Source organism: Amborella trichopoda, chromosome 10, assembly GCF_054954075.1.
Source record: "Amborella trichopoda isolate Santa Cruz 75 chromosome 10, AtrichopodaSantaCruz75HAP2 v2.0, whole genome shotgun sequence".
Taxonomy (NCBI): domain Eukaryota; kingdom Viridiplantae; phylum Streptophyta; class Magnoliopsida; order Amborellales; family Amborellaceae; genus Amborella; species Amborella trichopoda.
Genome location: NC_142345.1, coordinates 43,787,368 through 43,811,759, shown reverse-complemented (window position 1 = coordinate 43,811,759; position 24,392 = coordinate 43,787,368). Strand labels below are relative to the sequence as shown.

The following is a 24,392-nucleotide window of genomic DNA, read 5'->3' as shown; positions in this document are numbered from 1 at the left end:
TGACCAATAGGAATCTTACTTTATTCAATAAAATATTTATTGGCAAAATTTCCATGCTTTACAGGGGAATGGTAAAACCAACTGAAAAGGAAAATCCTTCTTACAAAGCAAATCCAAATATCTGATGCCTTAAAAATGGCAGGATATTGTCTGAAACTTATGATTCCTTAATTGACCGCTAAATCATATTAACAGGAATTTAATACAACCTTATTTTTGCGAAGATCTCACTTCCGCAGATTGGACACAGCTGCAGGTGTTGTCCACAATCATAGCATGTCTGTATTTCAGGTGCATTAGAAGGAGGACTGAGATTTAGTGCACAATCAGAAGAATATGCAGGAAGTTAAATTCAATATATATATATATATAGAGAGAGAGAGAGAGAGAGAGAGAGAGAGATGGAATTGGGATTTATCATTTACCTGATGGCCACAACCAAATGCTAGATTTTTGGTGTTAGAGATACACATCGGACACATCTATTCACAAAAAAGCATTTTCACTAGAATAAAGAATTTTTCATCGGTATAAATTAACTACTCACATGTTTATTCACAAGAGGGAGACGAAATCATCAAAACCTACAAAAGGACAAATTGAATTCCACGAGGAGGAGATATGGAAACCATAAGTAACGCAAAACATATTATTCCACTGTGTAGCTTGAAATATATAAACCTGGTTCTAACTGCAGTTAAGATTTAAGATTTGGATCTTAATGGTTTCTTTTAAAATTACCCTTTTTTTTTTAGCTAGATGAATACAAGAGTGGTGACACTAAATCCATGATCGCAGAGCCATTTATCCTGGGGACAAACAGAATCCAACAAACCTTTAAATCCTGTAAACCACTCCTAATGCAAACTCTAAATCAAAACAACGGGACCTAAGTTTCAAGCCTAAGCGCAAAATCATACATTTGTAAACTTCTGAGAAAATAAAGATAAGCAGGTCAAATTAGTAAAGCCGTGAACTTTAAATTCCAGAGTAATTTGTAAAGCTCAAAATTTTCTAAGTAGCCCATGGTAATTCTTACCTGACTATTCCATTGTTGAGATGGTGGGGCAGAGCTCTGATAACCACCACCACTTTGATCAAAGCTGCTTGGGCGTGAATAATTTGACCCCAAATAAGCTGAATTACGTGACACACTTGGTGGTGGGAGAGGAACCCTGCCATAAGACTTCCCTTTTGGACGACTGCAAAGACATAGAAAGACTTTAATTTAGGAAAATCCAAAACTCATTTTATAACATGCATCAAAACTAATCCATGTCATTTTTTTTTGCCTGTTTTAGTTTAAAATGCTCATTCATCTAATTATATTTGTCATACAGTTGAAGGCAAATTAATGAATTGGTTCAGAGCCCTATCAAAAACCCAAGCTACCCAGAAAGAAGAAAAAGGGAAAAAATAGAAGAAATAGTACCCCAATATCCCATGCTCCAAAGTGGCCTGGTACTGTGATGGTATTTCCATTAGGGCTGCTAACGCAAATTCTGCCTCCTTCCTTGCAGGAGGGATGTTCTTTGACATTATTTCAGTAAAATTCACAAACTGCACAAAAAAGTTTATAAAGATGAACAAAAAAGTCAAATGAATGGATTTAGTGGGAAAGTATTTTTCAGTGACCTGGAAATTATCGAAATTACGAGCAGGGATATTGTCGTCAAATTGACGCATCATGTCCCATGGCCCATCACCAACACCCACCAAGATAATTGACAGGGGAAATTCACTGCAATAGAAAGCAAAAAAATTGCAATTCCAAATAATGCATTAAATTTCAGTGAATTATGAACATTGGCCTTCAACTGAAACTGCTATTCATGTCTTCCAGTGTATACTCAACTACTACCATAATGTATGTTAATCAGTTTTCTGATTCAGTTCTAAGAGACATTCATGTTTCTTATTTTTAAATCATATATAAAGGGTAATTATGACACCATAACAGGTACAGATGCATTTACCTGGCTTCCACAATAGCATTAACAGTGTCCTCCTCTTGGGGACTAAGATTCCCCTGCTCAGTTTCAACACTTCTAGTTACCTGGAGCATCTCAGTAAAATAAGAACAGGGTTAGTTTCTGGCCAGCTTGATGCCAGAATATAATCACATTTTGAAGAAATTAAAGAAGCACGGAACGCTAACTACCCAAGAAATGAGAATAAACAGAGTTTGCCCACAAAAGATAAGCTAATCATCAGCTCAGACAGGACACACTACAGAAGGCTTCGATTTGCAAATTTCAGTAGTTTTGTCATTCAGAAACCATGGCCTGGATTTAGATTTTGTTATTGTTTTCTGCTGAAACTTGATAAATGCCGGCCATAATTCAGAAAAGCTCCCCACATTGCAATACTAAAAGAAAATAAAAAAACTGAAATTGTCAATGTCATCAACTCCAGACAAAACTGGAAATGAATTTTGGCCATTAAATATGGTTAATAACCTTCCTCTAAGTCATAAAACAGAGAAAACAAGTGTATGGCTTTCAGAGCTCCACTAGAAAAGTGACTTGCCTGTCCATCAGCAATTATCAAAAGAACATGGTACTGTCCACCACTCTTCTCGACAATATTCACAGCTGATTCAATTATTGGTGCAAAGGATGTTGGCCCTGTGACAAAAATAAGTTACCCTAATTAATAACCTAGGAAACACATAATTTAAGGGAGCAGACACTACAATCCAATGGACTGAACAAAACATATTCTGTCAGGCTCGTCACTGTTCAATGAATGGACAGTGATGTAGAGAGAGTGAGACCAACCAGAACAACACATGAATCCAATGGTGGGTCCTACTTTCTATCAACTATGTTACATCATTTCACTGGATGTTAATGACCCTTACAGACTATGGTTTGCCTTATGTTAAATGTTTGAAACAAACCAGCTAATCGAAGATTTGGAACTATCTCTCTATAACGTCCCAGAGCTTCCTCGAATCCATTGCACATCCTCTCATCTGGATAGAAACTGAACACATCCTGGTCATGGGTTGTTGCTGCCAAAAAAGGAAAGAGAATAACAATTCCCATTAGCAGTAGGCAACGGTACAGAGAATCTATTTAAGAAAAAAGAAAGAGACTCAATCCATTGGAAGAATGAAAGAGAGCACCACAGATCAAAGGTACCATATAATTAAGCCACTTCCAATATAGAAAAACAATCCAATCATATTGAAGAATCAAAACAAATATCACAACAAAACTGCCATGTTACTAACCATCTCCAAACCCAAAACAAGGGATCAGGTTATCTTCATCAAAAGCAGATAAGGTTCGTCCAATTATGGAAATTGCTTGTTCATAAGGATTGGGAGTGTTTCCAATGTGATGCAAGCTACGGCGATTGAATGATCTTGCACCTGAAAGAAAGTGGTTTCCAATAATCACTTATTAAGTCCTATAGAAATGAAGATTCATCTAAGACAAGTCTCGCAGCACATACCGGTCCATTCATTACTTTTTGTAAAATCGATGCCTACAATCAGATTGGAAGACTCAAGACCAGCATGGGCTAGTGCCTCTGTCACCTGTGTCAAGGATAAAAAATATACATGTCCAATTTGCTAAATATGTTCAGAGATGGCAGTTTATGATTGTTTGATGAGATAGACCCAGCCTCAGTATGTATTCAAAGTTGAGAATGATAATGATCTAAAACTAGATAAATAATTGTGAATTGAAGATCAAAGATCTAAAACTATGACCTCTGACTAAAAAAATCAGAATTCTGAGTAGGAACGTACTCTGCTTGGGTCGTCAAGGTGGCAGGTTGCCACAACATGACTTCTAGATTTCCATTCTCACCAAGGTACCACGTTAGCTTTTTCGACAAAAAAAAACAAAAAATGAAACAATGAATTCTAAGGATCCAAAACAGGTCAGATACCCTTTAGTTCATTGTAAAACCCACATTTGGAATTCCAACTGCAAATTAGAACTCAAACTTGAGAAGATTCTATTGAATCAAAGGAAATGCCCAGCGAGAAGAAGAAGTCACAGAGCTAGACCTTGCATAGGTTTCTTTAATTGAAGAACATTGAAGCTTATGGCTAGCATTTCTTCTGTCTATTTTTACACTAATTGGGTAAAACTAATGTAATCACCATCCATCATCCAGTTTTCCCCTATGTGTAGTGCTTGTGTCTTGTGAAAATTGACAATCATCTCTAAAACCAGTGTGGTGTTTATACTGGTTTTCCTTAGACACATAGGAGAAGTATATTCCAGAATATGGATACCTTCACTTTATAGTAGACAATAGATGTCATAAGGAAAGCAATAATCCTATGGGACATTTATGAGCACATCCACCATTCATTCCTAGTGAAGAACAGAGGAGCCTAAATGTGGTGGGCCAGCTGGAACATGAGCAACTGCTCAATGATCAACCATCCATCATACCAAACACATTATGAATGCCTCTTTGGAGTACCATGTACCATAGTCTATTGGATAGCACTTTCCTTTTCCATATCATGATACCTGCCCAAGTGATTGGTAGTTATCGGCAATGTGAGAATATCTTCCTTGTACTCTGTTTCTCATGTCAGATGGCATTTGCATGACTGAGTCACGATTATTCTCCTTAGAACCCCATGATGAGGATGATGCACAATCATAAGGTGAAGATTGGTGCCTTTGCGAGCTTGTGGATTGCTTGCCCCCCATAATCTGTGTTCTTGCTTTCAAATGCTTTAAGTCACCAATTGGTTCTTGGTAACTAATTCTCAAAATCAATTCGGCTGTTGTCAACTGACTCAACGTAGTTGACAATTTTCTACAAGCCTGCAACAATCAGCCCCTGTATATTCCAGAGGAAACTAATTTAGTGTGAAATTCATCATAACATAACTTTTGAAAAGGGTGAAAATAACACATATTGGTCTACTACCCAACAAGTGGAACAATAGACCATTTCGTCACCAGTTGATACATATAAGGATATAAACGTCATCTAGAGTGTACAAATTAATCAACGGCATCAACTGTAGAAGAACTAAGAGGAAAGCTATATCAGAAGGATATGATTCAAAATAACTTGCTCATGTCACTTGCAATCAGACTCACACTCAAGCCAAAATTTCTCAGATGGAAGAAAGATTGAGTTATGATATTGCACAAATAAAGCCATTAACATGGCGCTGCCAAAACATACAGTTGATAGAACCATCACATACTGACAAATGTAACTAAAATACAAAAAGAAGATAACAAGGGATTACCTATAAATAACATTAGGAGTGAAACAAGAAAAGTACAGTTACAGAAACGCCATGATATACAAATTATTACAGAGAGTAATACAACATCGGGCTTAGGTGCAGTTCATGCAAACTCACACTAAAATCATTGTGTTTTCCATATCAAAAGCATAGCCACACCAATCCTCAGTTCAATTAATCACTTACAGTTTCATTATTCGGTTAGAAGCCACTGAAACCATCAATTAATCATTTTGGCAACTCCATATCCATATACCGTGGATTGGAATATCAAGCCTAAAACATTTGAAAATCGATACATGATTCAAGTCATTGCAAGTTCTTCTAATTCGGATTACTTGCAACAATTTGACAGAAAATGAAACAAAAAAAAAAGCAACTGCAATTTGTTAGGAAGACAAGTTCATATCAATTCATGGAAATGCCAAAACCCCTTATACACAGCTCTTCTTGTACATGGGAGTTTGAGATTCATTGACGACCTTGCAAAATAGGAATCTGCAATTTGTGGAATAGAGTTCATTTTCATGGCACCATAAGTTCATCTCATTAACTCAATTTTTCTGCTTCTTTAAACAACTACAATAATCTTTACCCAGAGTGCAAACAAGAATAGACAAAATACTTCTTGGAGCTCAATACCTTTATTCTGTGTCTATATACTAGTAATCTACGAAATTTTATGTCTAAGACTCACCTAAGATCACCCCAAGAAAAAAAACGGAGAGTGAAAGGCAGACCAAGAACGATCATCGAATCGAATTCAATATAACACAACAAACTTGAAACAGGTCAATCGAATATCAGCAACTACAAACTGCTCCAATTAAGTGCTTCACACAATTACTAATTTTAGAATTACTATTTCATCTTGAATAACTCAAAATAAGAAAGGAACAAGCTCTAAGTTTCTAACAAGTTCAAAATCCAAATACCAAAAGAGCAAGAAGCAATTTTCTCAACTATATATAACCTTTAAAACATTTCACCCAATGATAAGAAAGAAACCATGTTCTCATAGAGAAGACAGAAAGCATGCTTACCTCAAACAACACTAATTTGCAGAAAGTGAGCAACATTTAACAAGAATTGCAGTTCTATATATAGAGAGAGAAAAATTATAGCTACCAAATTAATTAAGTACTTAACATAGAAGAAACACATAAATTAGCCAATATAAAAAGGAAAATTTTCCTACAGTAAACCCTCATTTCCGTGTTGAGAAAGATAACAGAGATAGGAGCTACATTTTTATCAGAAAATCACTTTCAATAATAATAATAATTAGATACCCCACAAATTATTAATCAATGATAGAACAAAAAGTTAATACGCCTATTATAGATTGATTTCCAAGAAATTTTCTAAGTTGACAAAGTGTGAGAAAGTCTATATATTTGCAATTTTTATTGTCTTCTTTGGTAAGTAGCAGAGGAAAGTCTAAATCTTTGGACCTTCTTTTGAAATAAAATTGAGGTTAGGTGTGCTAAATTGGAGCTTTGGAACGCGTAAAGCGGAAGTAGAGCAGGTGGCATCGTTGCTTAACATAAAATGCGTTTTCAAGCCGCTTTTGCTCCGGTCAGTTTACAGTGCTATTTCATGTCAAATGATGAACATAAATGGGTTTGAAAAGTGAAGGAAATGGAAGTTTCTGAGAAAACAAGGGAGTTTAAATGACTGTTCAGAAAGTGAGCATCAATCTTTAGGAAATTACATCAACCAATTTGTTTGAGCTTGAAAAGGATGCGGTCTTGATAAGGCTGCAGCCCTATTTGTTGAAATACGGCTGCAACAAAGATATGCCGCCCATTTGTTTGGACCGTACAAATCATGCACAAAAATTGATGCAGTTTGTATAGAACCCAGGTTCTTAACCATCAAAGTAAATCGCACTTTTAAATAGTATTTAGAAATGTAGTTTCAATATTAGAAATCTTTGTTATAGCTTTCAAATATATTTCCATCTTTAACTATCAAATTTAGAGTTTCAAAAATAGTGTCGATCAAAAATATTTATAAAAATCTAAAAAATTGACCGTCCAAAATTACATTACAATATGCATTATTTTCAAATCTTGAAATCCACTTTTTTTTGTCATGTCATGTACATGCATCTATCTCGATGTCGAGATGATCAAATTGAGGATATTTGGACATCAAAACAAGTGAAATTGTTGAAGTGGGTTCTAATTTGATTGTTGTTTAGGGCCTTGGCTCTCTATAAACTTTTTTCATTTAATTAGAGGTTTAACTTTCGTGAGTTTTTACCGTGGGTCTGAGACTTTCAACTCCCCCAAAAATTCGCTTTCTGAAATGGGAAAATAATCACTTCAAAAAAAGACACATTACGCCGACCCGCGTAATTATTATAATATTTTATGGAACTAGTAAATTATTGGAAGTCTCTTCCAATGACAAAGCGGTGGGGCGATAATCGCCGCCACTACCATGGTACGCCCTGGAAAATAAGCCTGGACCGTCCGTTAAAGCCTCAGTACGTCGCCTCGAGAACCACATGGTGTCACCGGTTGACGCCATTGACATGAATAAAAGTTAAACAATTCTATTTGTTCTCATATATTTGGGGATTCCTATCCGTTGGATTAAATCAGAAAGAATGTGTGACTCCAGAACCGCACCACTACGAAATTCCATCCAAATCTATCCTCTTTCAATTGTGTTAGAAAAACTGGAATCTGAATAAACCATTGGATTCTGATTCCATATCACGTGATTTTCAAGTCAGATCGGATCGGCGTACAAATAGAAAACAAAGAAGTTAAAAAAAAAGGAAAAAATTTATATAAAGTTGCAACCTTAAAAACCCCATACCCCTCAGGAAGGGAGAACCAATTCTTTCTCCTTTTGCTTCCAAAAAAGAATTAAGAGACACTAATGGTAACCTAACCTATTTTAGCCGTATTAACTCGTGTTTTCTCGTAGCCAAACTGACAATAGAAGTCCTATCGTTCGTTAAGTCGCTTAAGGACAATAGGACTTAAGCTCTTCACTCGCTTGCTTGATCGCTGCTTGTGTCGCTTGAATGCCCGCGTCGCCCAATCCAACAATGGAAGTGCTCGGCTTTGACAGTCGCCTCCGTTAGCTCGATATATATATATATATATATATATATATTTTAAAATTTTACAATTAGATATGAAAATAGATTTTGAGATAATCCTAATAATATTTTACATCAAAATTATATGTTATAATAAAATTTGGATTGTTTAAGGTTGCAACCTTATGGAAACCACACCCAAAGAAGAAAAACCTAGGAGTAAAGTTTGTGTAAGGTGCCTACCTTATAGTAACAAGTAGGGTGCATCTTTATATTTTTGTTAGAAGATGTAGCTCCAGTGTTAGAAACCTTATGATGACTTCATTAGGCACCTATAGGATGAGGTACCGTGGTGCATGTTGTTCCCAGATGTATAGTTTTGATCGATGAGACTCAAAACAGCGTCAATACACAGTTAGAACTTTAGAGGGATGCCTTAGAATCCAAAGGTTTTAAAATTAGCCAAACTAAAACAGAGTATATGGAATGCAAGTTTAGTAATATTAAGAGTAGAGACAAGGAAGTAGGTAAGATTGACGGCCAAGAAGCACAAAAAGATTGCACTTTCAATATCTTGGGTTGATAATTCAGAAAAATTAAGAGATTGATGAAGATGTCGCATAGAGAATTAAAGCTGGGTAGGCGAATTGAAGATGTGCAACTGGAATTTTATGTGATTGTTGCATACTAATGAAACTTAAGGGCAAGTTCTATATGATAATTGTGAGATAAGCTTTGCTCTATGAGGTGAAATATTGAGCAGACAAAAAACAATATACCTATAGAATGAGTGTAGTGGATTAAGGATATTGAGATGGATAAATGGCAAAGCAAGAAGGGATAGAATTCGAAATGAATCAATTAAGGAGAATTTAGGTGCGGCACCAATAGGTGATAAGATGAGAGATAATAGACTTTGGTGGGCTGGCTATGTGTAGCACTGACCAAGTTCAGTACCTGTTAGGAGGTGCGAGTTAGTTCAAGTAAAATAACTGAAAAGTGTAAAAGGTAGACCCAAAAGGATGTGGTTGGAAGTAGTCAGAAAAGATATGGGGACTTATGACTTCACTGAAAGTATGACATTTATTAGAGCAGACTGACGAACTAGGATTCACGTAGCAGACCCCAATAACTTTGGGAAAAGGTTATGATAATGATGATGATTAATTATGAAATTTAAATTTTTAATAATGTTGCAGATCAAATGGACCTATGAACACTTGAAAATATTGAAAATAGATGGTTCAAATTACTTGTTACAAGATATACTATTTATAGGACTTGAAATTCTTTATTGTCTTGATATCTATACATCTCTAGATCAAGATGATTAATTTGAAAGTTTTCCAACTTTATAACACTCTATTTCTACTGGATCTTTGAGGTATACTTCATTTCTATAATATAAGTTTGCAACCTTATATAAACGTTTTCCAAAATTAAAAGATAATTAACATTATTTCAATGTTCCTTGAACCGTAATAGAGAGCCTCATTATAAAGAGCAAAATAGAGATTTAGTTACAACTAAAGATTTAGATAGCTACGAATTCAGAGTGAGCTTTGAATTTTTAGATTATCTTAAGGATTTTGTTTCTTTCTTTATGCATGTAGAAGTTTGACTAATTTCACCTTTTCGATTTTTCTTTATTTCACATTAGTGTATATAACATAACAATTTAGTTGGACCACTATTTTACATTTTTAAATTTTTGTGTTTTAGTTTAATGCAATTCTATACCGAGGGCCATTTTTTTTTTTTGTTCGTATAATAATCCCATACCTTGGGTTGTCGTTTTTGTTCTTTGCTAATATAGTTCTTATGTTTAGTATTATTGTTATTGTTGTATTAAATGCTCATAATAAATATATTATACACTTTGTGTCGTGATAACAGAATAAGCATTCATGTTGTGTTTATTGAAAATTTAGAAAAAAATTTGCCAAGTATGAATCTAATCATCCTATGGAGGGATATAAAAATCGTAGTTCAATGGTTTTAATGTATCCATATAATAACAATAATGATAATCACATATTGAGCTATCTTTACATCCAATTTTTCACTCTATTTTTTTGGCCAAATTTTTAAAATATTTATGATTCTTTAACTTACCTAATTTTTGGGGATCCGAATTTTTTACCCAGTTTTTTGCATCTGACTTTTTGCAATAAAATCTGTTTATTACTATGTTTTTGTTTGTTATTATCCCCTTACTAAGTGGTCATGACGAGATAGCCACTTATCCCGTTACTAATTGGTCATGACGAGATAGCAACTCGTGCCGTTAGGTCATTTGTTGCGTTCGCCATTTTTGGATAAAGTTCGTGTTTGGCTTATGTAAACTGTGGTCTTCTTATATCGTGGTCTTCTAATACTCTCGTATTTTAAAAAAAAAAGGTATAAAATTTCAAAAAAAAAATAAGGGATTTATTTGTAATGTATTTTGAATGTTTTTTTTATTATTTTGGTAAAGATTGGAAAGTGTTTTTGGCCACAAATATTTATTTTATATTTTACTTAAAAAAATTTCACAAATATCAAAAAAATTCAAAAACACACCTTTGCATAAATCAATATTTTAAAATCTATTTTTTTTACTACTTTTCAACTTTATTTGAATGTTCTTTGTTTAATCATGCTTTAAATATATTTTCCATATTTTTTTTATATTTTTTATACTTTTTGAACTGGCTAGGACCTGCCCATTAGACCGGTTGAACCGGCCAGTCCGCCGGTTCAAATCTCCCTCCTTTTGGAAACAAATGAACACGAAGCGCTTTGTATCATATTCCAAAATGTCCATCTTTCCCTTGCACCTCCAAACGGGCCCTCTTGTTTCCTAGGAAATAACCAACTAATGGGGGACTACTCCAATCTCTTGCCTTAGCTTCTTCATAATTAATTTTCACTTCTCCACTTTCTCTTTCTAGAACCAACTCTCCTACCTCGTCCGGATCTGGAAAATGTCTTGCCATAAATTTTTCTTTCCCGGCTGTTGGACGACATTTTTCATCATCATGAGTTCTAGGTCAATAAAGCCTAACAAACAGTAGAAATTCTGACAGTCTCATAATAGCCCCAGAACCGGCATCTTTATAAGGACTCTCAAAAGTCTCCTGCCAAGTTTTGTCACATTTTGACATGTCTAAGGCAGAGCAGACTAATAAACAGTTTCGGTAGAATCAGCCTCTAGCACCCTAAAACGGACCCTATAATTAGAGCTATACTTTTGGTATCTCAATTTGCTGTGAGACCACCACCATTGGATCCGACACGGTTAATAACCCCTAAGGGTCAAATCTCAGCTTGAACGGACATCCCAGCAAGAAGTTATAGGCGAAAGCGCGAAACAAGAAGAGCCGCACGCTATTCCCGTGCGACCATCCTGCAACTCAACTCCATTAAAAGGGCAGTCACAATCAGTGACTTTCGATGCCCATATCTTACCGGTCTCAAGTCGGATCGCACTCAAACTTGATGGAGTGTGTTCGTCTCGTCGAGACGAGCGTTTCGATATGTGGCACATCCCGCGACGACGCCTGAGCACGAAGAAAAGCTAGAGAGAAGTTGCTGATCCGTGAACAAAGTATAGAAAAATCAGCAGCATCGTGCCTCGCTCGAGCAGAAAAATCACGCCACTCACTGAACGGATCAATGTGAAACAAATTTCATCGCGTGCTTAAGGTCTACGGCTATCTCTAGTCCGAACCCTGCACATGATGAACGGTCGGATTCCACACACGAAGCCGACAAAATTACTACAAATTTTGTCGCCGAAATTCCATATTCCACCCAAAACCTCAAAGTTGTAAAATCTTTGTCCGAGCACGGAATCAAGCTGCGTTTATTGCCCCGCGATCGTGATAGTATGCTCAGTGTGATCCAGCGAAGAAATCACAGAAAAATATCAAAGAACAATCATACAATTGATCCAAAATTTCAAGATTCATTCAAATTTCAAGTCACATGATTGTGCTTCAAAAACATGATCCATGGCTCAAAGTTGGTATCAAATCGATCGCCATACCGAGCCCTACAAGAAAACAATTATCTTTCGATCAAACGGGCATCAAAACAATCCCAGATCATCCATGAAAAATAATGCACATACTAGGGCAACACAAGAACTGTCTAGGAATTCCACAACTTGTTAAGAAAGGGCAAATCTATCATTTTACACCCTATTTTCTAATTTCTTTTAATTCAGTTAAATCTTAATTTCCATCAATTAAGTTTAGTTTTGATCATCCACCCATGTTTGGGCACAAATTTATATATATACCATGTACCATCATTGTATGCAAAAGGCTTGAAACCCTTCACGAAAGAGAATTTTTAGTTAATAGAATTCCCTTTCCTTCTCATTGTTGGGTCACGTTTGGAGAGAGAGAGTAAGGAGAGAGAAACTTTTATACCGGTACACTTAGGCTCAAGGTAAATATTCTCTCTCTTCTTTTCTTTCCTCTTTTTCTTCTTCGCCTGAGCCTCCCTCAGAGGCTATGCACGGCAGTGGCAGTGTGGTGCTTGCCTCTTTCTTTTCTTTTTCTCCTTCTTGTAGTTTCACATGTCCCGTATGGCGATGGTAGCGCCATGTGCGAGCTCCTTTTCCCCTTTTGTTTGCACATCTCTATCTCTCGGCAAGATTTGCAGACGGCGCTGCTCATCTCCGTCGGCAGGTATATCCTCGACATCTCAGCGAGGAACACCGATAGCGAAGCTTATTGCCGTCCACAGGGGTTTCACCCTATCGCGTGACCATTGTAGGCGACGATGTCCAAATACCCATCGTCATCCGCGAGCTTCTCTTTTGCGCTCGGTGCCCATTGCCGCACGCAGGCTCCTTTCGCGCCTCTTTGAGCCTATCGTCGTGCGCAGGCTTCTTTCACTCGCTCAGTGCCCATCACCGCACGTTGGCTCATTTTGCACCTCTCTGTGCCTATCGTCGTACGTAGGCTTCCCTTGTGTCTAACTCCTATCGCCGTGCGCTCCACGAGAGGTAATCGTCGTGCGACTTATACGAAGTTATCATCGTGCACCTCGCCAGAAGCTATCATCGTCCGCATGGGACGTGCTGCCTTCTCCCATTGCCAATAGCGATGCTTATTACCGTCCGCAGGTTTCTCTCGTGTTTTAAGTCTAGCGTTGTGTGCCTCATGGAGAGCTATCGTTGTGAGCTCCCCAGAAGCCATCGCTGCCTGCAAGAGACGCAATGTCTTCTCATGATGCCAACGGCAAGGCCCATTGCCGTCTGGATTCCTCCTCCCTCTGCCGTCTCGCTCACTCTCTCTCTTCATTCCCTTTTCTTCTCTTCTTTCTTTTCTCTTCTCACTTGACTGAGGGTAGACTTGGCCTAGCACTGCCATAGCGATCTGGTTGTCGAGCAGTATTGTCGTCATGCTGGTCTTGAGTATCATGTATGTCTTGCTGCCACATCAGATTGAGACAGTCCTATTGGCCTCGGTTTCGAGTAGTATTGTTGTCACGTTGGTCCTAAGTACCATGCCCATCTTGCCACCACTCCGAGTCGGTAACTTTCCAGCTGTCATGCTAGTCTCGCCCCTTCATCAAGTTCTCTTCTCTTTTGTATCTTTATTTGAACCTTCCACTCCATCACTCGCTCATATGAACATACATTGCCCTAAGATAAGGGTGGGTCCCTTTGGCCCACTTTCTTGAAAATTAACCATGTTAGTGTTGTACAAAAAACAAGGTAATCGCAGAAGCGATTCCAAACTAGCTAAAACAGTTAGGGGGCTTTATTCGTTGTCTAAGAAGGCGCCCACGCTAGCCAACTTGAGTAAGTCCCAAACCCACCTTAAATTCTTCTCTCATTGGTTGGTAAACATGCCCTTACTCTTGAGCAAGGTTCCTGAGAGAGCAATCACATGTCTCAGGATCACTAGAAACCCGATATACGTACCGCCAGATCATCTAGATCCGGAAGGCAAGATTGAGGTACCTAACCATCGGCATGATTTTAACTTATATATTTTATATTTTTGAGGCTTTGCCTTGTGGTGACTTGGTTCTTGCAGGACTAAGTCCTTCAAGGTGAGAGCTCTATAGACTCTGGGCTCCTTGAGTTTAAGGGAAAGCCATTTAAGTTCCCTACAAGTCAAAATTAGGATTGTGGGAGAAGGGCTTGTAAATATGTCAATGCAAATTACAAAATGAAATGCAAAAATTTGAATTTTTAGATGAAGAAAGAGCTAGGTATAAATTCAAATAAAAAAAAAATTTCTCTACATTTTTCATATGAATTGAACCAAACTAGCTTTAAATTAAGGGTGTGGTTTCAATAAGGTTGCAACCTTAAACGATCCAATTAAGACGCACCTCCAAATTTTATCATAACATGATTTTGGTGTAAAAAATTATTTGGATTATCTAAAAATCTATTTTTTTATATAATTATAAAATTTTAAACTCCAAAAAGGTTAAAACCAAGTAGATCTACAAACATATGAAACTTTTGAAAATTGACGGTCTCGATAGTGTGTTGCAAGATGCACTATTTTTTGAACTCAAAATCCGTCTTTTTCTCTTTTTTCATATTCATATATCTTAATATTGAGATGATCAATTAGAAGTTTTTTCAACATTAAAACAACCTTTTACGATAGATTTTTGAGGTGCCTCTTTACTTTTACATTTTTAAAGTTGCAACCTTCTATAAACTTTTTCTTAAATTAAACTTTGAAATTCGACTTTAACACTAGAACAGTATAATTACTCTAAATTTTTCATATAACTTGAAATCTCTCTCTCATAAGATGCGCCATGTATTATAAAACGATTCAATGCTCCTTTCTCTCTCTAGGGTCTACCTATGAGAAAGTCATTGGCAAGAGATCCATATTCTCGAATTTTCTCAACCATCGATCTGATTGTCTGCGACAAAAACAGATATTGATTCAAAGTGAGAGCACAAAATATGCACCAATCAATATTCATTCAAAGTTTATAACAACAAAAGCAACGTTTAAGGAAAAAGTTTATATAGAGCCGAGGCTCTAAACAATCAAATTAAAACCTACCTCAAAATTTCACTAGAAGTGGTTGTTTTGATGCTCAAATATAAACTTTATAGATCAACAATCTACACTATTTTTAAAGCTTTAAACTTTATAAACAAAAATGAAAATATATTTCAAGGCTCTCACAAAAGTTTCTAGCATTGAAACTATATTTTTTTAAACTATTTGAAGGTAGGCTCTAATTTGACTATTTAGATCCTAGGCTCTATACAAACCACACCCATTAATAAAATATAAGCAGATTATGCATCTATGGCAATTAAAAAAGTTAATAATAAACCAAAATTGGGACCCAATTTACCTCCATTTTTAGTGCAGGAGAAAAAACATAAGAGACGAAAGTGCAGTGTTACGTACAAAAGGAGAAAAAGATAAGCTCGTCTCAAAGGATGTACTTTACCTAGAGGAGAGGAGAAAAGACGGGTTGGGTTCTGAGATAAAAAGCTAGGAAACCAACAAAAAAGTCTCTCGGAAAGTGGTAGAATTGGGAAAGAGAGAGAGAGAATTATTTATAATTATCTGATGTGAAATTTGATAGGTTGAGTGTGTTAAAAAGTACAAAAAAAAAAAAAAATTATTTTGTATTTTGAGCTTGGTCAATACAACCATCTAATTTAACATTCAATAGTAAAAGTTAATTATGAACATTTTGTACCAAAAGTAAATAATGGTGTTATTGTGTGTGTTTATATATATATATATATATATATATATATATATATATATATATATGAAAAAGATTGGGATTAGCCCACTAGCTCATATGAACATATGAGTCTAACGGTTCAGATTGAATATGGGCCGTTCTGATGATCACGGATATCCAATAGTATTTGAATTTTATTTTATTTTTTACAAATCCAAATCACTTGAAATTTTAGGAGTGCTTTCATAAAAAATAGTTGAATCTTTGAAAAATATTAAAAAAAATTTACATAAAATAAATTGACCAAAATACCCCCAAAAACATTTAGGGGTATTTTGGTCATTTTGTTTTTATATATATATATATATATATATTTCAACATTATTGAGTGGATTATATATACTTTAATAAAAATAAAAGGAAAAACATAGAATGAGACCATTTAGCTTTAGTACAATGTGATCATATTAATCTTAACCATTGGATATGAAATTGGGTGGTTACAATTATTCTATCGACCAAGCTCAAACTTCAAAAAAAAAACTCTTAACTTTGTGACACATCCAAACCATCAAATTTCACAACACATGGTTGTAAGTAATTGTGACCACCTTGTATCAAAGATAAATGGTCTCATTGTATATAATCCAAAAATAAAAAATGAATATCTCAAAGATAATGTAAGGTTGATGATCTTTAAAGACAAAATACCTATCAAAAGTCACATGACCATGTAGTGGAATAGTTGCGATTAGGTAAAATGTTCCATAGTTAATCTCTTATGGATATTTTTGATAAATTGTCCTTTATTCAATAAATACATTGCTTCACATTGAGCTTCATACCAAAAACATATAACTGCCAAACTTATCACCAAATATTCCAAACAACTCTACATAAACATATGATGGCCAAACTCATCACCAAATATGCCTAACAATTCTACATGCACACCGTATAGCTGCCCAATATAAACATATTCATAACCATTTTATTCTGAATGGGGCATTTCTTTTTTCATAGGGGTGGCAATAGACCCGACCAGACCCAAGACCCAACAGGTAGACCCGACCTCGAGTTCAGTTATGGGTCCAAATTTTTGACTCGTAAGGTCGGGTCCGGGTCCAACTATGCGTTTCGTCTCTTAAACTATGCGTTTCTCTTAGCCATGTCCTTTTTATATCTTTAACTCTGCTCTCTAACCATGCGTTTCGTCTCTTAAACTCATTTTCTCTCTGTAAATGTGTCCTTTTCATTAAGTAGTTATTTTTTTGGATCTCAAACGACATTCTTAAATGATTTTGCTGAGTTTATTAAACAATGTACCAGGAAAAACACTCTTACCCCTCTCTTTATTGCAAACCATGATGCCTCTCTAGAATCATCAAGAACAATAGAATATGCGTAAAAATCTGACCCAAAATAAATTAAGAAAAGTTTTCTATAGAACTTTAATTTTTCATATTATTTCATGGTAGATCGTCTTTTTATTTTTTTTTCAAGCGGCACAAAAAAATCTTTCACCTTACCCCTTCATCTCTTATCTCTCTCTTTTATTGACTTTTGACTATAAAAATTAACCCCAACAAATCTTTTAATATCATTTTATCTCAAAAAAAATTAAACCATATTTTTTTCTTTCCACTAATAAAAAAAAATTTAGGTTGAAATGGTATAAAACGATTTATTTGAACTAATTTTTATGATCCAAAATCAATAAAGATGGGAGATAAGATCTAGGGGTATAGTGAAATATTTAGGGGTTTTTTTATACGGCTGGAAGGAAAAACAGAATAAGGGTATACCATGAAATAGTAGTAGGAATTAGGGTTCTATACCAAATTTTTTCAATAAATTATTTAAAAAAAAAAAAAACTTAAACACCTAACATTTCCTTGATTTCCGACTTAGACCAGCCTCCATCCCATAATACGTCAGCACATTACTTAATATAATTATCCAGCCAATTACGGGAGGTCAGCTTTTCGGGCGAGCGAGAAACCATTTCTGGCAATTGCATTGATAAATTCCGGCGAGTTTCAACAACGTCAGAATCCTCGAAGGCCTGAACCTGGACGGAATCCAACGATGACCGGTAAGTTCTCTCATTCAGGTCCAATGAGAACAAGCTTTCTTCTGATCCACGAGAAAAGCTACGATGCTTCTGAGATGCTTCCAGGTCGGAATCCCGGAAAGAGGCTTCGGACTTGGGTTCCGAAACGTTCTGGACAAAATGAGAAGGCCTTTCACCATGATCCGGGAAATCTTCTTGAGAAATTAAGGAGCTCTCATCAAAGTGAAATTTAGTTTGGAAACGGCTATAAAAGGATTGGAACTCGAAGTTAAAGTGTTGAGGAAGTGAGAGAGGGTTCACTTTGTTACTGAGATTCTTGGGCATTCCTGGAAAAACATTTTTCTTATGAATGTGTTCCATGGTGGGTTGATGAAAATCTTGGAGTTTAATAAGGGCGGAACCTTGTGAAAGCTGAGGCTTCTTGTGCGAGGAGAGGCACAATGGAATATACCAATTTGAATTCTCTGTAAACAAAATGAAATGCAATATAATGCATTATATCCTCTCTTTCTCGAAGCCAAATCTCTGTTTTCTTTGTATACCTGTACATTTATTTACCTTTGGCAAAGGCTTTGATATTGCAGCTGCACTGCCGAAGCTTCTGAACCATCGAGCACACTATCTTCACAACAACATTGTGCAATAATCAAAACATCGAAGAAGACACAAGCGACATTAACAGCATACACCATGATAAACCATGTTCTAATCTCTAGATTTAACCAATTACCATAAAATCACAACTTAAATTCAATCAACAAAAGTCTACCCAAAAATAAAAAATTAAAACATTTGATTCTTCAGAAACCTACCCTCATTTCAACTTTTGGAGGAAGAAAATGGAGGAGAGAGAAAGAGAAAGGACACAATAATAAAGGGTAATGAGAAGTTTGGACTGGAAAAAAAAATGTTTATTTTATAGTGACAGTTGGCCACAACCAAGGGAAATCAATAAAGCACCCCCCCCCCCCCCAAATTAGAAAGAGAAACTCATGCAATAAAAATTAGTGCTCAAAGAAACATTATACTCCCTTTTTTTTAAAGGACTCCTAATGGAAAGTCTCTCTCTCTCTACACACACAAAATACCGGCATGCATGGCTCTTTTTATGGTAAACCCTGTAAATTGCATGCAGGACTGTCTTAAGAATGGTAACCCCCATAAATTGCTTTTTGCTTTCAAAATTCAAATGATATTTAGACCCACCTTTCCCAGTTTAATAAAATATCCTTCATTTTGATATCTTTCTTAGAATGACGAGCATTTCCTCGAATCAAGAGCAGTAGTTAAAAGCCAAAAAACTTATGTGGTCCCACAGGAGCATATATTCCTTAGGCAAGACCATGCCTACAGGTACTTTCACGACCCCAATTTTTGGGTATGATAGGGCAAACCAAGATGAAGTGCCTAAGAAAAATAACGTCTTGAGATTGAACAAGAGACCGTCTTAAGATTGGATTGAACAGGGTCAAGTTTTGGATTGTAGATCTGTGTTTAGGAACTCAAAAGTTTACATATTCATCTGGTTATTATATAGTGGATCCCAAAATTTTTAAATTAAAAAAATATATAAAAAATCCTCCTAAGTAACTGTTTTGCTAATACAAATCCTGTGCATTGTGTGGTCGACATATAGCACTACATAATAGAAAGTTCTTTAGGTTTCAAGAACCCTCTTAGATGTGGAAACTTGAATCCGGAAGTTTGATCCTACTAGGATCGTACTTTAACTATCTAGGAACAAAATAGGCGAGTATAAAACATAGTGTGAGCAAGAAAATTAAAATACAATAACTACACACCAAAAGAATACAAGATTTTTGTAAGTTCATATCAAGTGGTTACATCCACGGTTATGACAAATTGAAATACACTTTACTGATGAGACTTACATCACATATTTTGAAATACAAAATGTATCTTACTAACCATTGATATACCCGGTCATGCAATTCTTGAAATCACTCTCTTAACATACATCACCTGTCATTCTTCTTCTCCTTACTTCTAGTAACTATTGCCAAACACTAGATAGACTTGTAGAGAAAAAAAAGAAAACTGACTCTCTTTACAAAGGGAATATCACCCAAATTCTCCATAAAAGGAGTACCACCCAAATTCTCCATGGGACTACTTTTCAATAAGAATCAAGCAACTCTTTATAAGGCATGGATGGACGGTCTCTCTTACTAAAACTCACTTCTTTCTCTAAAGGCTCCTTGAGACACCCCTTCTTTCTATGCAAGAGGTCCTTAATTTTCTCTAGAATGAAGTCCACCTTTCCTATAAAGTGACCCAAATAAGGCATGCATGTTCAATATTTCTCCTTCCTTACATAATCCCATAGATGTTACGCATATCTCTTGAGAGTTGTACCCAAGAGTCCTAATTTTTTGGGCTTCAATCGTTTTTTGCCCAATTTTAACCTTACGGTATAATTTCTATGGGGGCAGTGGTTTTGCCTATCACCATCTCTAACAAAATTCTTCTTAAAAGTCAAATGTTAGAAAGAGTACGTGTTATTATTTAGATAGGGTTTAAGTTATGGATATTAGGTCTTTAGAAATGTGATTTGGAATTCTTCTAAGCCTAATTGATAGTTTGATTGATGCTTTTGAAAATGCGACTTAAATATACTTAGAAAGAGTACGTGTTATTATTTAGATAGGGTTTAAGATACGGATATTAGATCTTTAGAAATGTGATTTGGAATTCTTCTAGGCCTAATTGATAGTTTGATTGATGCTTTTGAAAATGCGACTTAAATATACAACTAAAAGTTCAAACCTCAGTGTTGATCTCAATTCTCACCTGTCTCACCTGGCTGGATTGGATGGATTGGAAATTTTAAAAGGGCAAACTTTCTATGCTTCCCCTGCAGCATAAAACTTATATACTCACCCTTCTCCAACCGTCCATTCTAAATGGAGGGCTAATATTGTCCCAATCACAATGTCACGTCTTTACACTATTTTGTTTTAAATTTTTTTCTATAAACTATTTTAATACCAAATTTTGGATGTCCAATCCTCTATTAAACTTGCACTTTTCAATAAAATAAAATGACCAAAATACCTTTGAAAATTTTGAGGGGTATTTTGGTCATTATATTTTATCGGAAATTTATTTTTAATATTTTTTATAGGTTTGCCCCAATAAAAAAATGGGACGAACCAAATTTCATATTCATACAATTTTTATAAAAAAAATTAAAAATAAAATACTTTGACACATCGGATCTAAGATCAAACAGTGAGTGGCTGTCTTGATCAAAATTAGGCGGCTCGATGGTAGGGGAAGCATAGATCTTCTATACTATAGGAAAAGTATAGAAGCCTTTCTCATTTAAAAAATGACATATATTTCCTAAAAGGGCAATTTTTTAAAGAAAAACTATAGGATGAGACCATTTACTTTTGGTATAGGGTGGTCACAATTAAACTTAACCATTGGATGTGACATTAAGTAGCTGCATTTATTCCAATGATCAAGTTCAAACTTGAAAAGAATTTTTCTTGAACTTTGTGACACACCCAAACTATCAAATTTCACATCAGATGGTTGTAAGTAATTGTGACCACCGTGTATCAAAGGTAAATGGTCTCATACAATGTTAGAAAAAACAGGCGATTTAACTGCTAACCGCCCGTTTAGATTGGAACCAGCCTTACGGTTTTTGGTGGTTTTGGTGATCAACCGGTATTTAAAAAAAAAATCAAACAAATGTATATAAATTCCCAAAAACAAGGAATTTGGTTTGTAATGTATTTTTTAATATTCTTTACATTATGGTAAAGATTAAAAATTGTTTTTGTCATTAATTTTCAACTTCATTTGAATGTGTTTTATTTTAATCATTATTTATATGATTTTCATATTTAAGTTTTTTTTTAAAAAAAAATTTTATTCTTTCAACAATTTTTGACCGCCAGGGAATTGCCCAATTAGAAGGGTTGAATCGGACAGTTTACCAGTAGACCGATTAAACCGCTTCCGAGCCCATGTCAGGTTAACAATTCCGAATCGATTTTCCTAACACTGGTCTCATTATATACGATCCCAATTTTAAAATATACAAAATATGTCCATCATATTACCGAGAGGCTCACTGTGCACACTCCAATCACGAGTTGGATAGTGTAGATGTGAGTGTTAGAACAAATAGCCGATTACCTGCCTTTTTGTAGTACAACAAACACTTGATGCCCGTGATAGATTTTCCCATTTGGAATACTGTATTAAATTTGTGACCACATACATTAATTTGTATAAGGGTTTGTCTATTAGGATGGCATTTTGCATACAAGCCCTCCCCCCTCCCCAACCGAACCATGACCAAATCACCTTAAACTTTTTAGTGAAAAAGATGTATAGCTATGTCTCTATAATTGTAATTCCAAATAAATCCTCAGGCCCATGGGAAGTTCATAGATCCCCTCATAGTTAAAAGAAAATGATTTTTAACTCTCTTTTTTAATGTTTTTATTGTCCAAATTACAAAACTTTTTCTTTTTTCTTTTTCTTTTTCTAAAGTCTCCATCATCTAAATGGATTGGGATACCTAGTTTAAACTACTTAAACTACTTGTGAGATTCATGAGATGAAAGAAAAAAAGAGAGATATGGGGCTCAAGGAAGGTTGAATGACAGACGGAGAAAGGAGTCAACTGGTGATGATATGAGAGAGGGTTAGATTTTATTTGGTTTGAATGATGGGGTCATAAAAAAAGAGAAAAGGCAAATATTGTAATTTAGATATCAAAAAGGGTATGGAAGATGTTAAATATCCTTCTATTTTAATTTGAAGGGGATCCGTGTTTTCCGTGGACCTATGGTATATTTAGGATTTGATTTTCGATGTTAATGCTCGTCACCAAGACAAGTTCAAGTTACTCAGCCGAGTCTGAGAGGACTCGGCCAAGTCCAAAAATGCAGATGACTTATATAGCCAAGAATTCCACCTTCACTTTAGCCTAACAGAAAATTACTAATATTGCCAAGAAGAGTACCTTTATTTTGAACTAACAGGATAGAAAGAAACCTTTTGTGTGTGTGAGAGATAGAGAGAACTGAAATGGTAGAGATTATATGAGAATTCATTGTCATTTTATAGAATATCTTCCTCAAAAACCTAGCCTATCTGATAAAGAAGAATATACAAACTTGAAACATTAGCCTATTGTGTATGGATTAGGAAACTATGCTGTATGCCTCATAGACTCTGAGAGTGTTTTCTATATTGGTTTTCCTCAATTAAGGACTCGAAAAAGAGAAAACCTACCTGATTAAATAATAATATGGTAACTCTCAAAATAAAAAGGAAGGCTTATGCAAAGTTACAAAACAAGAAGGCATCGCCTAATTCTTAAATTTATTTATTATTTCCACATCGACAGCACTTTTTATCTGTGTTTAGGGTCCTAAATGGAAAACTACTTTATCTTGGTATCTTATTTGTAGAAGCAGTTTTACAAAATTCTACACCATCTATTTTAGTTGAAGGGTGTAGACATGTCAAAAAATGTTAAAGATAGTGTCAAATCTACACCTTTGAAATAAAATAAATGGTATGATTGTCATCTTATATAAACTTTTTCCAATCCATAGAGCCAAATTGCGAGTGAAACATTTGGATCCATTATTTAAGTATTATTTAGCCATGGTTGTGTTCAAAAGCAAATAAATCAGTTTACATTTGACAATGGGGATCTCAAAAACCTTTGTATCAGAAATTCCTGAGAACCTTGTTTCTGGGGTGGTCATCGGCAGAGGGTGTGACATTGGGCCGAGGGGTTGGTCATTCAGTTGAAGCCGGGGGATCATTCGGCGAAAGGGTTGGTTAGTTGGCAAAGTTTCTGGGTTCCGTGGAATTACAAAACACTGGAACTTGGGACTTCCACCCCGCACAATTCCCACATCCCCACTTATTGGCATGTGCAATTCTTATACCCAAACCCGTAACAAACATTTTATCAAATGGGATTCTCACCAATTAAGGGATAGCCCAGTCCTGATTTGAACAATCCCCGTCATCAAACGTACGCTAAGACATCTCTAAAACACCAAACATGATAGCATAGTTTAACCCTCAACAACTTGAAAGTTTGGTGGAATCCTATCAGTTAGTGAAGGAAAAAATGAAGATTCGACATTCAAAAAAAAAACAGAGAAGAAAAAAGAATTGAGTTTTGTACACAAATAATCAAAACATGACAAAATTCCAACTTCTTTCAATTATATTCCATGATCCCTACCTCAGAACATACCTAGTAACTACTTTTACCAGAATATCAAGGCTGTGATGAACTCAAACTTGAAGGTCTATAACTC

At 35.5% G+C, this 24,392-nt stretch overlaps 2 protein-coding genes across 25 annotated transcripts; both read right to left on the bottom strand.

The window, feature by feature from the left end:
- On the bottom strand, positions 1 to 6,943 carry LOC18447503 (E3 ubiquitin-protein ligase RGLG5). 24 transcript variants are annotated; one of them, XR_016042266.1, is made up of 13 exons: positions 6,697 to 6,943; positions 4,503 to 4,821; positions 3,463 to 3,547; positions 3,239 to 3,379; positions 2,903 to 3,016; positions 2,530 to 2,627; positions 1,977 to 2,056; positions 1,636 to 1,741; positions 1,433 to 1,560; positions 1,040 to 1,202; positions 742 to 809; positions 426 to 584; positions 1 to 280 (listed from the first exon to the last, which is right to left on the bottom strand). XR_016042266.1 is itself a non-coding variant. In XM_088849226.1 (12 exons), exons 2-11 carry the CDS (start codon positions 4,686 to 4,688, stop codon positions 552 to 554), a joined length of 1,134 nt encoding a protein of 377 aa, XP_088705352.1. In that variant the 5' UTR covers positions 4,689 to 4,821; positions 6,697 to 6,943; the 3' UTR covers positions 1 to 280; positions 548 to 551. The 24 variants fall into 24 exon arrangements, 19 of the variants coding, with proteins under 19 accessions (XP_088705352.1, XP_088705342.1, XP_088705354.1 ...); XR_016042267.1 differs by having other exon boundaries at positions 548 to 584; XR_016042268.1 differs by lacking the exon at positions 6,697 to 6,943 and adding an exon at positions 6,286 to 6,316 and having other exon boundaries at positions 548 to 584.
- Positions 6,944 to 17,695: 10,752 nt separating this feature from the next.
- LOC148780256 (uncharacterized) lies at positions 17,696 to 18,932 on the bottom strand. The gene is made up of 2 exons (XM_088849210.1): positions 18,622 to 18,932; positions 17,696 to 18,527 (listed from the first exon to the last, which is right to left on the bottom strand). The coding sequence occupies exons 1-2, from the start codon at positions 18,671 to 18,673 to the stop codon at positions 17,932 to 17,934; spliced, it is 648 nt and encodes a 215-aa protein (XP_088705336.1). The 5' UTR covers positions 18,674 to 18,932; the 3' UTR covers positions 17,696 to 17,931.
- Between the last annotated feature and the right edge of the window lie 5,460 nt (positions 18,933 to 24,392).